Here is a 13,810-nt window from a genome sequence, read left to right on the forward strand (position 1 = left end):
GGCGGGGTTGGGGGGAACACCTCCCCACCCCCCTCAGATTGGCAGCATGTGGCAGGTCCCTGAACTGAGCAGGGTGGGGCCTCGAGAGCCCTCAGGGAGGGCTTCAGGGAGGAGGTGTCCACGAGTACCAGGGGACAGACACGACAAGTGGGGGTAAGCTCGCCTGTGTTCTGCTTCCTGCTGGCCCCAGCTGACCCAGGAACGTGGCAGCTCTCCCTAAAGCCCTGATGTCAGGGGTCTGTGGCACTGAGGGGGCAGTGTGGCATTTGTGGGGCAGCTTGGGGCCCTCAGCGCAGCCTGGGGCCTGGCAAAGGCGCCCCGTGGCCGCCCGGCTGGGAGAGGAAAGCTGGAGCCCGCCTGGCGGTGGGGGGGGGGGGGGGGGGAAACGGCTCCTTCTGCTGACACACAGACATTCCGCCGGGCAGAGACGCCCAGCCCGCATTTCCGCATCGAGAAAGCATTTCCCAAACAGCTTCCAGACCCCACAGCCGTGGCCCTGGATGCGCTCGGCGGCACCGAGCCCGGGGGGCGGGGGGACAGTGGGGCGGCTGTGGGCACTGTCTGGACGGCCGGTGGTGTTCTGTCCTGGGTGGTCTGCTGGCCTGCATGGCCGTGCCCGAGTCCCCGTGCCTGGCCTGGTGGGGGTAGGGCCCAGAGCCATCCGCAGCCCCCCCCCCCCCCCCAGTCCTTCAGGGAGGTGCCAAAGCCGTCCCGGGCTCTGGGGACCTCATCATAACCCTTATTTGCTGCTGCTCAGAACCGTGTCCTGCCCACTGCATAGACGAGGAAGCAGGCCCAGTGGGGTCCTGGGACTCGTCCGTGGGCCTGCACGCATGTCTGCTGCTCGCAGACTGTGCTCTGCCCTTCCCAGCCCCTACCCGTGCCGGTGCTGAGCACAGAGGCCTGGAGCAGCATGCCTCCCCACCCCAAGGCTGGGATGTGCGACGGGGTCCAGGTGGCTACAGAAGGATGGTGACAGCCCCGCGGTGGGACGAGGTGGCCCGAGCAGCGGTCCCTGGCTGGGGGTCCTGGGGTCGGGGAGGGAGTGCAGGGGGCACTGGGGAGGTGGCTCTTGTGGGATAGGGACAGTCCTGAGGCGCCTGGGGGGCTCAGTCGGTTGAGCGTCCGACTTCAGCTCAGGTCACGATCTCGCGGTTCGTGAGTTGGAGCCCCATGTCGGGCTCTGTGCTGACAGCTCGGAGCCCGGAGCCGGCTTCGGGTTCTGTGTCTCCCTTTATATCTGCCCCTCCCCTGCTTGCACTCTGTCTCTCTCTAAAATAAATAATACTAAGAAAAAAAAGAGAGCTAGGGACGGTCCTCGGGTCCCTTGGCTCGTCTCAGGCTGGCCTGGCTGGGTTCCAGGATGCCGTGGTCCTCACGGCTGCATCTGCCATGTTGCAGGGAGCTGGCCACGTCCCGGGATACCGCCCCTCGGAGACCCAGTCTGGGCACTTCCTTGGGGCTTGCTGCCCCGCCTGGGGGAGGGCCTGGCCACCAACCTTGTCTGACTCCTACTGACTCTCAGTGAAGCATTTTCCCCATCAGCTTACCGGCTCTGTGATTATCATCCCTCGTTACAGACAAGGCAGTGGGCACAGAGAGCCTCGTGCCCCTTGGTAGCAGAGCTGGGGGCTGGACTCGGGGAGACCAGCGCTGCCCGGCAGAGGTAGCCGGAGCCACACTGAGCGCACGTGTCTACCTTAAGTTCTCTGGAAGCGGCACTGAAAAAGGAAGGAAGCAGGTGACGTTAATTTTGACGAGGTATCTCATTTAACGCAACACGTCCAGGTAGAATCATTTTAACGTGTGCTTAATACAAAAATGAGAAGGAGCGCCGTCATCTTTTTCGTACCGAGAAAGTGGTGTGTTTTACCCCCAGTGCGTGTCTCCATTCAGGACGAGCTACAGTTCCCGTACTCAGGCCCCCCTGTGACAAGGGACAAGGCAGAGCCCTTTCCCAGGGTGGGCTAGACTTGGGCTGCACAGGGGACGAGGCCGGCGCCTCCCCCTTCCTGTCTTTGGCTCCTCCTCCTCCCACGGCCCTGGTCCTGCATGGGAGTTAGTGATGCTTCGAGGGGCCTCCACCCCAGAAGGGTGCTCCCGGAGGAGCCCCAGGCCCTGTGCCCCATTGGTGAGGGTGATCTGTGGATCCGAGGTGTCTCTCTGCCCCTCCCTGTGAGACAGACAGTCTCCACGGCCTCCCGTCCCCCTGCACCCTGGCTGCTGGCTGCAGGGGTGAGATCCTCTGGTTTCTGTTAGCACTTGTTTGCATGCTGTTGGAGAACGAGGTTTACGTTGCAGTAACGGACTGCCAGCCCACGTGGAAGGCCCCGTTCAAACAGCAATCTGACGGTGTGCCCATCGGGGAGACTTCCGGAGGCTCCCCGGGTGAGAGCCCGGAGTTCGAAGGCTGGTGTGCTGTTCAGCGGGAGGCCAGAAGAGAGGCTCATCCAGGAGGCGGGGGCAGACAGGCAGGCGGGCCCCAGGCAGGCCTGTGTCTGCACTGCAGGGCGCCTGGCAGGCGGGGGGGCCAATGGGCTGGCCTCTGCACTGCAGACAGGACCGGGCAAGGTGGGTTGGTGCCTCTCTCCCACAAACTTGAGGACCCCACCCATTGCGGGGCAGGGCTGAGTGACGGCCAATAGGGCCTTTGCCCCAGTAGTTGGCCAGGAGCTAGAGGGTCGGCCTAGGCAGGGCACGAGGGCCAAGACGTCAGGAGCCAGCATGGGGCCGCCGGTCCGGCGCTCATCGGGGCCGGAATGCATAGACCCTTATGATGCCATTGGCCACTTTGGACAATGCTGGAGCCTCAGTCCCCGTCCTTGAGCCAAAGTGGGGGTTCAGGGGTCTGGATTCGGACTTGCCTCCGGGGCTTCTGTAGCCTGGCATCTGGGGCTTGCTGTCCTTGCGAGGGAGCCCATTTTCCCCGTGGCCCTCTCCCACCTGCCGTGGGCACAGGGATTCCCTTGCTCCCTCCGGGTGCCAGTCCCTGTCCACTGGAGGACACGACAGTTCAGGGCGCAGGACACCGGGCTTGGGGGCTGCAGGCGTCTCTACCCCTTGGGATTTCCACTTTGGTGGCTTGGCTCCCCACCCCCCTCACACTTAACAGCACCCAACCCCACCCCACCGAGCCGCCTTCTCAAAGCCCCAGGCGGCATTGCCAGGGTGGCCTCCGTTTCTGCCTTGGTTACTTTCCCGCGTTGGTGCTGGAAACACATGTGTTTGAGCATGTGTGTCTGGGTTTGCTGAATACGTCTGTGCAGGGTCCCCTGTGTGTCGCGTGCGTATTTGCACACGTGGGTCTGTTTGTGCACGTGTCTCTGCGTCTCGGCCTGAGGGGTGCCTGTGTTTGTGTGCGCGCGCGCGCGCACCCCGGGGTGCCTGTGTCCGAGTGCGAGGGCGCGCGCGCGCGGGAGTGCGCGGGGGCGGTGGGCGGTGCACCGGGGGGCGAGGGCGCGGCCCGCGGGGGCGGGGCGGGGGGCGGGGGCGGCCCGTCCGCCTCTAGGATTTGGCTTTCACCTGCGGGGGGCGGAGGGAAAGCCGAGAACATAAAGGCGAGGGGCGGGGCGCCGGGCTCAGAGCGCGGCGGGGCCGTTGGGGTGCGCGCCGCTCGCCGACCGGCCATGGAAGCGTCCCGCGGCCGCGGGGGACTGGCCGCGCTCTGGTGCCTCGGGCTGCTGGGGGGCCTGGCGCGCGTCGCGGGCACGCACTACCGCTACCTGTGGAGGGGCTGCGTCCCGTGCCACCTGGGCCAGGCCGGCTACTCCGGGAACGCCGGGGACCGGAGGCCAGGTGGGCGCCGCGCGGAGTCTGCGCGGGGGACGTGGGGGAGGCGGTGCCCTGCTCCGCGCTGGGCTCCCTTTGCTCCGCTTGGGTCCGGCCTCCGCCCGGCCCGGCTGACGGAGCCGAGGCCGGAGGGAGCAGGGCGGGGGCAGTGCCGCCGGCCTTCCTCTGGGACGGGGCCCCTGCGCCCTGAGCCGTCGACATTCCATCCCCTCTGGGGCCTGGCTGCGGGGGCTGCCGACAGCAGAGTGGTCTTGAGCGGAGGGAAGAATAAAACAGCCCCTTGCATTGGCCTGTGGCACAGGGCGTGCATTTCCCTGGCGCTGGCAGCTCTGGGGGCCAGGCAGGAAGGCAGGCTCAAGAGAGAGTCCTTGGGGTCCCCGGGCAAAGTCTCGGCTTCCGGGGTGCCCAGGGCCTGGGTGGATGTGCAGGCGCTAGCCTTTCTTTCTGTCATCTTTCCGCAAGCCTTGGGAGTGGTCAGCCCAGTGGGCTCCGGGTGAGCTGTGAGGACCCCGGCAGATACACCCCTGTCCTGGCTCCATCCGGCCTCTCCCTGCTCTCCAGATCTGGTACCCACGCTGGGCCACCCTCCCTGCGGGAGGGAGCTCCTCAGAACTTGGAGCTGGTCATCCTCAGGAATGCGAGGTGGGGCGTGGTGAGTCATCAACCAGATCACGGCAGGGGCGGGGGCGCTCCCCTCCAGGCCTTCCCGGGCCCTGCGTGTGGCTCTGGGCAGGGCACGTGTCTTCTTGGAGACGCTGGCCCTGCCCAGCTGTCCCTGGGGCAGTCTCTGCGGCCCTCCGTGCCAGGGGACACATGGAGCACTGAGCTGCAGGCCCCTGATGGTGGCCGTCTCCCACCTCCCCTGGCTTTGTCACTCGGCCAGCCGGGTCCCTGGCTGGGTCCCCACGGGGTAGGCAGCCCTCCCACTCTGGCTCAGTCGAGGCCAGGCCGGTGCTGTCACTGAAGCAGCGTGGCACTAAGCGCCGTGAGGCTGTGTATCATCCCGAGGCCTGGGGCTGTGTGGGGCTGGGCTTCGGGGAACCCCCCCACCCCCCCACCCCAGGCCTGCCTGGACTTGCAGAGAGGAAAGGATCCCGGCCTGTGGTTGACAGGGCGCCACCTGCGGGCCTGAGGACCCTCTGGCATGTTTGGGAGGAAAGCAGGACTCTGGACTTGGTAACCATCGGAGCCGAGCTTCCCGGCAGCATCTGGAGGGAGCAGGGCTTCAGAAGGGGCTTCTCTGGGTGGTTTCTGCAGGGGCAGCTTGTTTGGCCCTGGCCTGAGCTCCAGGCTTGGGAGCTGCCGTGACTTGATGGGCTCCCGGCCGCGTCGTGATGGGCGTCCCCAGGCACCGCCGGGGAGCCAGCCGGGTCTCAGCCCAGTGATGTGTCACCAGGCTGCTCAAGTCTCCAGCCACACGCGTCAGCTGAGGGCAGCACGGCACCTGTGGGCGATGCTGGAGGCCCCGGGCCCGGCTATTCCTTCCCGTAGCCCGGCTCTGGACCTGCCCGCTCCCGGGCTCCCGGCTCCTCCCAGCAGGTGTGAGCTGCCCCAGACGAGTGTCAGCTGGGCCTCGGGCTGCAGAGGGCAGGGGGTCTGCACCCAGAGGCAGCTTTCGTCCCCTGGCTCCACCGGGTCAGCATGGGAGGTGCGGTGCCTTCGCGCTCTCTTTCTGCCTGGGGGAGGACCCAGGCCCCCTTCTGTGCCACCTGGAGAGTGATGTTCTCTTGGTGGTTCCAAGGCCTTCTGTGTCAATGCTCAATTGGGGCCCTGCTGCTTGGGGTGCCTCAGGGCACTGATTCCACGGCGGGAAGGAATCGCTACGTGTAGGCCACTTGGCCCGAGAGGGCAGGCCTGCAGGACGGGGCCCAGGGGAGCACGGCCAGCCCCCGGGGAGCACAGGGGATCTTACTGTGGGAGTCAGGAGGCCGGGCTGGCCAGAGTGGACATTTGGAAACCTGGATTTCCAGCATGGGTGGTCTGAGCCTCCCCACCCCACAGTTCCAGAAAAGACCACAGAGGGAATCTTTACGTGTGCCCCATGTTTAACTCCTGCGGCTGCTGCAACAAATCACCCCAATCTGAGTGGCTTAAAACCATACGGGTCTATTACCTTACGGTTCCAGAGGTCAGAAGTCTGAAATGAGCTAAAGCCCAGGAATTGACAGGCCTGGTTCCTTCCGAGGCTCCAGGGAGAACCTGCTTCCTTGTCCTCCCAGCGTCTAGAGGCACTGTATCCTTGACGGTAGCCCCGCCTCCGTCGACACAGCCAGGGGCCGGGTGTCTTCCCATCTCTTTCTCTCTGACCCTCTTGCTCCTTCCTTTAAGGGCCACGTCATGACACAGGACCCCCCTGGATACTCCAGGATCATTGGTCACCTCGCTGTCCTCAACTTAAGCCCACTTGCAAAGTCGCTTTTGCTGGGCCAGGCTCCAGGGATTAGGATGTGGACCTTTGGAGGGCTGACCACACTCTCCTTAAAGACCACTGAGCTGTGGCTCTCAGGTCACAGCCATGGCCACGGCCACGGTCACGGAGTCAGAAGCTCCCGGTGGTTGGAGCGGGCTGAGGACAGCTCTGCTCTGCCCCCACGTGGTCACCTCAGGAGTGGGGCAGGCGGGTTTAGGTAACTGGATCCTGCTTGTGTCCTGGTTATGTCTCTGTGAAGGGGCCCAGCTGGAGGTCATGTGGCCAAATGCCCCACCACCCTTAAACAGGCTTCCCTTGCCCAGAGAGCTGACGGGGGAGGCTTCAGATCCTTCGGCCTTGAACTGCCCGCTGTGTCCAGATACCCACCCGGGCTGACGGCACAAGTGTTGCCGGAAGTGGTGGCTGAGCATCATTGCACCTGCGGGGCCCCCGCTCACAGATCTTGTCCCCACCCCCCCTCCCCAGTGGCAGGTTGCCGATCACCAGGCAGTGCGGCTCCAGGGGCCAGGGAGAGCTCGGGGCTGTGGTCAGCGTGCCAGCCCCTCCCGAGGGGGGTGCCCTGGGAGACGGCTTGGCGGGTGTGGGCCTGTGCATGTTAGCGAAGAGCAGGATTTCTGTCCGCTGGGGTGGAGTCTGAGTGTTCCTGTGCGGGCAGCAGGGGGGCCAGAACAGTGGTCACGTGGGCAGGGGGTGTGAGCTGGGGAGGGAGGCCCCGACTGGAGGGCCCCTACTGGCTGACGGCTGCCTCCTGCCCCTGCGTCCCCCCACGTGGCTCTTCCCAGACTGCCCATCTGGTGTCCTTGTGGCCCACAAGGGCTGCTGAGCGGGCCCGAGAGGCTGACGTTGACCAGGGCTCCCTGCGTATCTGACCTGCCCGGGAGCTGCTGGAGGGTGCAGTCCTCAGGGTGGGCTCAGCGCCCCCAGCCAGGTGTCTGAGCGGCTCAGGGGCATGGTGCCATCCGAGCCTGCCTGTCCCCCCGCTGAGGGTCTGGACTGAGTGAGCATGGAGACAGAGCTGCCGGCTGAGAGCAGGTTTCCAGAAACCAGCGTCCCTGCCTGCCTGCTCACCCAGCACCTGCCTCCGCGACCACGTCAGGGGGTCAGCCTGCCGGAATGACACCTGCCTGCCTGGCAAGGCCGCTCAGGACACTGAGGCCGCCGTCCACCCAGCCCTCAACACACACGTGGTGCACCTTCTTCAAAGCTTCACTGAGTGCCAACTGTGTGCCCGGGGCTGTGCCCCCTGGAGGCACTTACCTTTCAGGGACTCTCTCAAAGACAGGGATCTGCGCTCAGAAGGGACGGGCGGGGTCTCCAGGGTCTCCTCTCTGAGCCCCCTTGGGTGGGTGCTGTCCGCCTGCCCTGCCCGATGGCTGTGGGTCTATCCTTCCATCCCCTCCCCGCCCAGCCAGCTCTCCCTCAGCTGAGTCCTGGGTCCCTCTGTGCCCCACCCTCTTTGGGGGCTCTGCTCTGCCCTCCAGCTTCCCATGAGTCACCCTGGTTCCGTTCTGAGAGGACTCCAAGAGAGCCTCTCTTGCTCCTCTGTCTTCTGTCTTAGGCAGCCTCAGGGCTCGGCAGGGCCCCGGGGGAGCAGAGGCCCTGGCTCTGTGTCGTTTCTGGAGTGCCGGCTGGGCACATTCTGAGCACGGACCGGTGGCAGGGTTTGCATAACCTGGTGGGCAGGCTCTGGGGTGGCCGGGAGGAGCCTGGCCCCCGTGTGCCGCCTTCGGCGCCCTTCAGAAGTGGGCTCACGTGGCTGGCATCTTAGGGTCGGAGCACCGAAGGTGGGCATTTTCACGGGAACTGGAGGGTGCAGTCGTGGCTTGTACGTGCTTGAGTGAAGCGTCTGTGTGTCTGTCTCCTTGCTTCTGTGGTTAGGGGAGCTGGCTGCTCAGCTGGAGAGGCTGCGTCTGAAAAGTGTGGACTGGCCCGCGGCCCAGGCGTGGGCTCCCGTCCCCGTGCCCGGGACGCTGGGGATGCTCCGTGTCTGCAGCGGCTTCCCGCCTCGGTCTCCGTGTCTCCCAGGCAGTTGCGTCCTTCCTGGCCCTAGCCTCGCACGCAGGTGTCCCGGGCAGCCTGTTCTGACGCCCCCAGTCGCTGCCCAGCCTCCCCTCGAGCTCAGCTTGGTGGACGGAAGCCTGGAGGGAGGGATGAGAGGCGAGGGCAGCCCCAACCTTCTCCACACCTCTGCATTCCTGCAGAAGGAGGTGTGACCCTCCTGGGGTGCATGGGCACAGGTGTCCTGCCCTGGTGGTCGGTGGTCTCAGATGGGAGGTGTTCTCCCAGAAGTGGAGTGCCAGGGACCTCCACTGGGTCCTGTGCTGGGGTTGTTGCCGGTGGTCTCCTGTTCCCCTGGCATTGGGAGCCCCCCGGGGACCCCAGACAGGTCCCGCGTTCGTTTCCTGGGAACAAAACGGACACAACAGTAGACGTTGGTTCTCTCGCTGTTCCTGGAGGCTGGGAGTCCAGCATCAAGGTCACGGCAGGGCCACGCTCCCTCTGAGACCTCCTGTCCTTGACGTGTCCCCCAGCCTCTCGTGGCTCCCATTGTCCCTCGGCTTGTGGCCACCTCGCTCTAACCTGTGCTTCCCCGTGTGTCTCTTGTCAGGACTCCAGTCGCAGGATCCAGGGCCCCCCTCGCCCCGTGCGGTCTTGCCTGGATCCCTAACCACTTGCATTCGCATCTTATTTGCGGACAAGGTCACGTTCCGAGGCTCCGGATAGATGTGAATTTGGGGGGGCATCTAGTCCCTCTACCCCCTGCCCTCCCTTGGGCTTTTTGTCCCCCAAAGCCTGGGCAAGGGCACCTCACGAGTTACCGGTTTTTTCCTTTGGGGCCCGTGGGCCCCAGAGGAGCGGCGGGCACTGGCTGGCACCGTCCCGGGTGTTTCTGGATTTGGACTTTGGAAGCGCACTCCACTCCCCCACCGCTCCCCCTGCCGCGCCCAGTCCCCTCTGCAGCCGCCGAGTTTCCTCGGTGAGGGGCCCCGACCCCGGGTGGCTGCTGGCTGTTGACCCTTGGCCTTGTGTCCCCGCGCAGATGTGGATGAGTGCCAGGTGCACAATGGCGGCTGCCAGCACAGCTGTGTGAACACGCCAGGCTCCTACGTCTGTGAGTGCAAGCCCGGATTCCGGCTCCACGCGGACGGCAGGACCTGTTTGGGTAAGCGCCCTGCGGCTCCGGGAGCGGCCGGCCCACCCACTTGCTGGGCGCACCCGCCAGGACAGGGGCTGGGGTCCCTGTACTCAGGGACGGAGAGACCCTCTGGGGTCTGTGTGCTCAGTAGCAGCTCTTAGGGCGTCTCCGTCCTGCTGAGTGTGCAGCTCCTGGGGGAGGGAAAGGAGGAGTCTCAAGGACCTGGCTCCCCCTGCTGAGGCTGGGCCCTGGGACGCTGAAGCCCCGTGCCCGGGGCGCCTCTGTGCCCCTGGGGAGGAGCCCCTGGGCCCCGATACTGTGGAGCGCCCTCTCTGCAGAAGCCGCAGTGATGGGGACCAACCTCGGGGGCGACTTGGGTGCTTGCTGGGTGTCAGGGGAGGCCTGGTGAGGGCGGGGGCAGTGTGAGACTGCTCTCGGGCGGGTGGGCTGGGGTTCCTGGGCCCAGGTCCCCCCGCCCCGGTCCCAGCCTTGGGGAGTGTAGGGGGTTGGGCCGTGGCGGGGGGAGGGGTAGCCAAGAAGCAGGGTCCTGACTCTCATTTCCTCAGCACGTTCTTTTCCTGTGGGGAGTAGGCTTGATGGAGTGCCTGGTGTCCCTGTGAGCATGGAGGGCTACTGGGGGGAGGGGACAGAGCCAGGCTCCCACTGAGGTGGAGGCTGGAGGGGCCGGAGGCGGGTCTGGGGTCTGGCGGCCAGCGCTCACTCCCCACCCTCCTGTGCCCCTCTCCTGGCTGGCTCTGGACGCAGGGGCCGAGGGCACAGGGCTGCTGTGTCTGGGAGGCCACGGGATGGTCGTTCTGGGGGGGGGGGGGGCTGGGGGCCGGACACCCCTTCTCTCACCCTGGAGACCCAGAGCGGGCCCGGCAAGTTCCCATCGGCCCCATCCCCGCCTGCCTTACTGCTATGTGGCAGGGCGGCCTGCCAGCCCCTGGGGGGCCCTCCCGGCACTCAGGGCGCATACTCACATGTCCGGGCGCTGCTCCGTGAAGCTTCTCTGGGTCGGGAAGTGGAAACAGATGTGGGAAGTGTTGTAATGTGCTTCCAGACAAATCTGACTAGGGTGCAGTCTCCAGCTGCTGCCCCCCGGCGCCAGGGGGACGGGGCTTCTGGGAGTCTGCTGGTTCACCCCGGCCCCCCGACGTCTCTCCTCACCCTTCCTCTGGGCTGGGTTCTCCCTGGAGAAGGGTGTCCTGGGGGTTGGTCCGGGGTGGACCGGGGTGGGCCGGGCCTGGTGGGTGCCCACTGCCCCCTCCCTGTCGCGGGCTCCCCTGCAAGGGGCCTGGGGCTGGGACCCACCTCCCCAGTCTCTCTAGTCCCCCCGTGTGTGCTGATCGTGGCCTTCAGTGAGGTGCTGGGTGGTGGTGATGCGTGGGCAGCATGCAAAGGGAGGGGGGCCTTCACGGCTGTGGAGGGACAGGCTGTGGCCTTGAGACTGGCCTCACGCTGTTGGCTGCGGGAAGTTCAGGTGGGGCGCCCCTCAGCCTTGCCCTGGCCCCCAGCCCACCCCCTCGCTGCGCTGGAGCTGTTCCCAGGAGCCTTTCCTAGGAGTCGCCTCTGCTCCAGGCCCCAGAAGTCTTGATTTGTGACATTTGCTTATTTAAGGGTCCTCTCGGGTCTGATGCCGGGCTCCTGGGCGTGGTCTGCACAGCCCGACCCAAGGCTGCTGGGACCTCTCAGCCCCTGCCCGGCTGCCCCTCACACTGCCCACCAGGCGGGGCAGGTGCGCTCCATACCCAGGTGGCGGCCAGCCCTCTCCCTGTTGGTGCCGCCCCCTGGGTGCTCCCCGTAGCCGGAGTGGCTCCTTTCTTAGCAGGCATACGGCCTCTCGCGCTTTCTCTTTCTTTGGACTGCAGTCGCCGGCGGGAAATGCGCGCACTGTGTCCCGCTTACCTGCACACACCGGGCTGTTTTGGGTGAATTCTGGGACCTGTGGATCCCAGGTGGATACCTGGGAGTCTGGGAGCTGACGGGTTGACGGGCCGGTCCCCACGTCCCCCACGGTGTCTGGGATTGGTGCAGGATTGTCAGACTTGGTCCACTGGGAGCTGCCTTTCCTGGGGAGGCCTGGGCTTTGCTGAGAAACTTCCAGAGTGGACAGGCATCTCCAGGGGGCTTCTTCACAGGCAGAGTGGGAAGTGTTCGTTCTAGGGGCACCTCTCCCTTCTTGCTACTGTGCCCCTTTTGGTTGCCAAGGGACCTGCCCAGGTGCGGTGGTGGCCTTGGGTGGGTGGGCAGGCTGGCCAAGCATCTGAGATCGTGGATGGGTGGCTTCCAGGTGGGGCTCGGGTGGAGGGCACCACTGGACCCTCTGAGGGCTCTGAGTTGGGGGGGGGGGCGCTGGACTTCTTGCCACTGAGTTGTGGGGCCCTGCCCCGTCTCCTCTGGGGCTCCCGGGGAGGAGCTGGGCCTTGTCTGAGGTTTACAGGGCGCCTTCTGAGCCCAGACCACCCTAGGGCTGTAGCACAGGATTATGGGAAGCATCAGAATAGGACCCGCACCCCCACCCTGTGCAGCTATGGGACAGGCTGCACAGCTGGAGCACAGCTGCTCTGGAACCCCTCTCCTGGGCCCTGCTGGGATCCTCTGCTGGGGGAGGGGTGCTGGGAGCTCTCCTGGGACTTTGCAGGCTGGCAGGAGACAGCCCCAGGCACCCGCTCCCATCCAGCAGCTGGGAGTAAGAGTTCTAGAGATGCTGGGGGGGGGGGGTGGGGGGAGGGCGGGTAGAGAAGACGCCCACAGGGATATGGCCATCTTTCCTGTGTGCTGGCATCTCTTGGGGTGTTCCACGTCACGGGGCCCTGAGGGACGTGGGAAGTCCTCAAGGGAGGCACACTGGAGAGGGGAGCCTTGAAACACACAAGGGGGGCCTTGACACCCTTGAGGAACTTGCCTCCGAGGCAGGGAGAAGGCAGGAAATCCCTCCCTCTCAGAAGTTCTGACGGAAACAAAACACAGAAAGGTTTCAGTTCTTAAAGATGAGAATTTGCCAGAAGGATTTTGCCAGCAGCCTGAGGCCCCTGAGCACCACCCACTCAGCCTGGCCCCAAGGGAAGCAGCAGTAGCCGGGCATCTTGGGGCCCTCCATCTCTGGGCTGCCCTCCTGGGTGTGTCCCCCGGGCTCTGAGGTGGGAAGAAAGAGCAGGGCAGGGCCCAGTGCTAGTGCACCCTGAGTGTCACCCTCGGGTCATAGAGCAGGCCTCTTGCCTTTTCCAACTTGGGGCAGCAGGGCCTGGGAGTGCCTTGGTCAGGTGACGTGTTCAGGAAGGCCATTCTCGCTTTTCTGTGACATCTTGCCGAGGGCCCAGCTGCTGGGTGGTTTAACACTTGGCACTGGGAAACCCGCCTCCTCTGTAGGGCTGGGCACTCTGAGCCAGCAGGACACCTGCCCAGTGGTCCCTTTTGGACCTTGGACGTGGAACTTCCCCTACTCCCCCGCAGCAAGCGATATACAGCACAGGGTCCATTTGAGGGACCATGACCTCACTGGCTCAACTAGTACGGGGTCCGTCTGTGTGATACCCCCCCCCCCCCCGGTCCTCTGCCCTTAGCCTTTTGGACTACTCACCCCCCACCCACACCAGCCCTCGCACTCCCCACCCTCCTTCACCCGTGTCCCAACGCCCTGACCCGGGTTCCTTCCCCTAGGAGTCACACGGGCCCTGTGGTGCCCACGGTGTGGGGGAGGGTCTCCCCAGCCCTGTGTTTCCTCGGGCCTCTGCCGGCCGTGCCCCGTAGTCTCGGGGCTGTCCTTTCCCCACCAGGCCTGGATCCCTCAGGGAGGGAGCAGCGAGGGCTGCTCAGAGGGGAGGCCCCCTGCCCCCCAGGAGGCCCCGTTGGCAGAAAGTGGGGCTGGCGCCAGAGCCACAGGAAGCAGGAAGGTAGAGGGCTCTAGGCTCATTTCCACGCCTCCCTGCAAAGCTCCCTTGCGGCTCCGGGCGTGCTCTCCGGTGCCTCCCAAACCCGAAACAGGCCACCGTTGCAAGAAAGCAGTGTGCCTTCCTGGCCCTGCGGGGCCCCTGGGTCTCAGTGGGGTGGTGGGAAGGGCTTCCCCGCCCCTGAGCCTCCCCAGGAGAGTCCTGGCTTTGGCCGAGCCCAGGGCCCCAGAAGGGCAGCTGCCGGCGCTCGGGAGCGACGGGACGGTCACGCTCGAACCCCAGGGGCCGGGAGTGGTGGCCACAGGCCCTGGGCCAACAGGGAAGCAAGGGCGCAAAGACGGGGTGGTGCGGTGGGGAGGGTCGGCGAGTGTGGGCGGCGCAGAATGGAGTGTGGGGCCAGGCATGGGGCCGGGTGGCCTGGGCTGTGCGAACAGCGGCGGATGCACCCCCAGGGGCTGCGGCAGAGCCCGGGTTCACCCCGAGGTGGGCGGCGCGGGGCGGGCAGGCCCTGGCGCCCTGCTCGTGGCTGTCCCTCTCCTGCTGGAACTTGGGAGCTGGCCG

At 65.7% G+C, this 13,810-nt stretch overlaps 1 protein-coding gene across 3 annotated transcripts in view; it reads left to right on the plus strand.

The window, feature by feature from the left end:
* MEGF6 (multiple EGF like domains 6) overlaps positions 1-13,810 on the plus strand; it is an 88,586-nt gene that overhangs the window by 49,231 nt on the left and 25,545 nt on the right. For 2 of the 3 annotated variants that reach the window (XM_078452526.2, XM_078452527.2), the window contains exon 5: positions 9,261-9,383. In XM_078452526.2, coding sequence (XP_078308652.2) covers positions 9,261-9,383 — 123 coding nt within the window. Of the gene's footprint in view, positions 1-3,586; positions 3,796-9,260; positions 9,384-13,810 lie in introns of those variants that run through there. The other variant, XM_078452528.2, reaches the window with a different exon arrangement.

This window comes from Panthera onca, chromosome C1 (genome assembly GCF_046562875.1).
Source record: "Panthera onca isolate mPanOnc1 chromosome C1, mPanOnc1 haplotype 2, whole genome shotgun sequence".
Classification (NCBI taxonomy): domain Eukaryota; kingdom Metazoa; phylum Chordata; class Mammalia; order Carnivora; family Felidae; genus Panthera; species Panthera onca.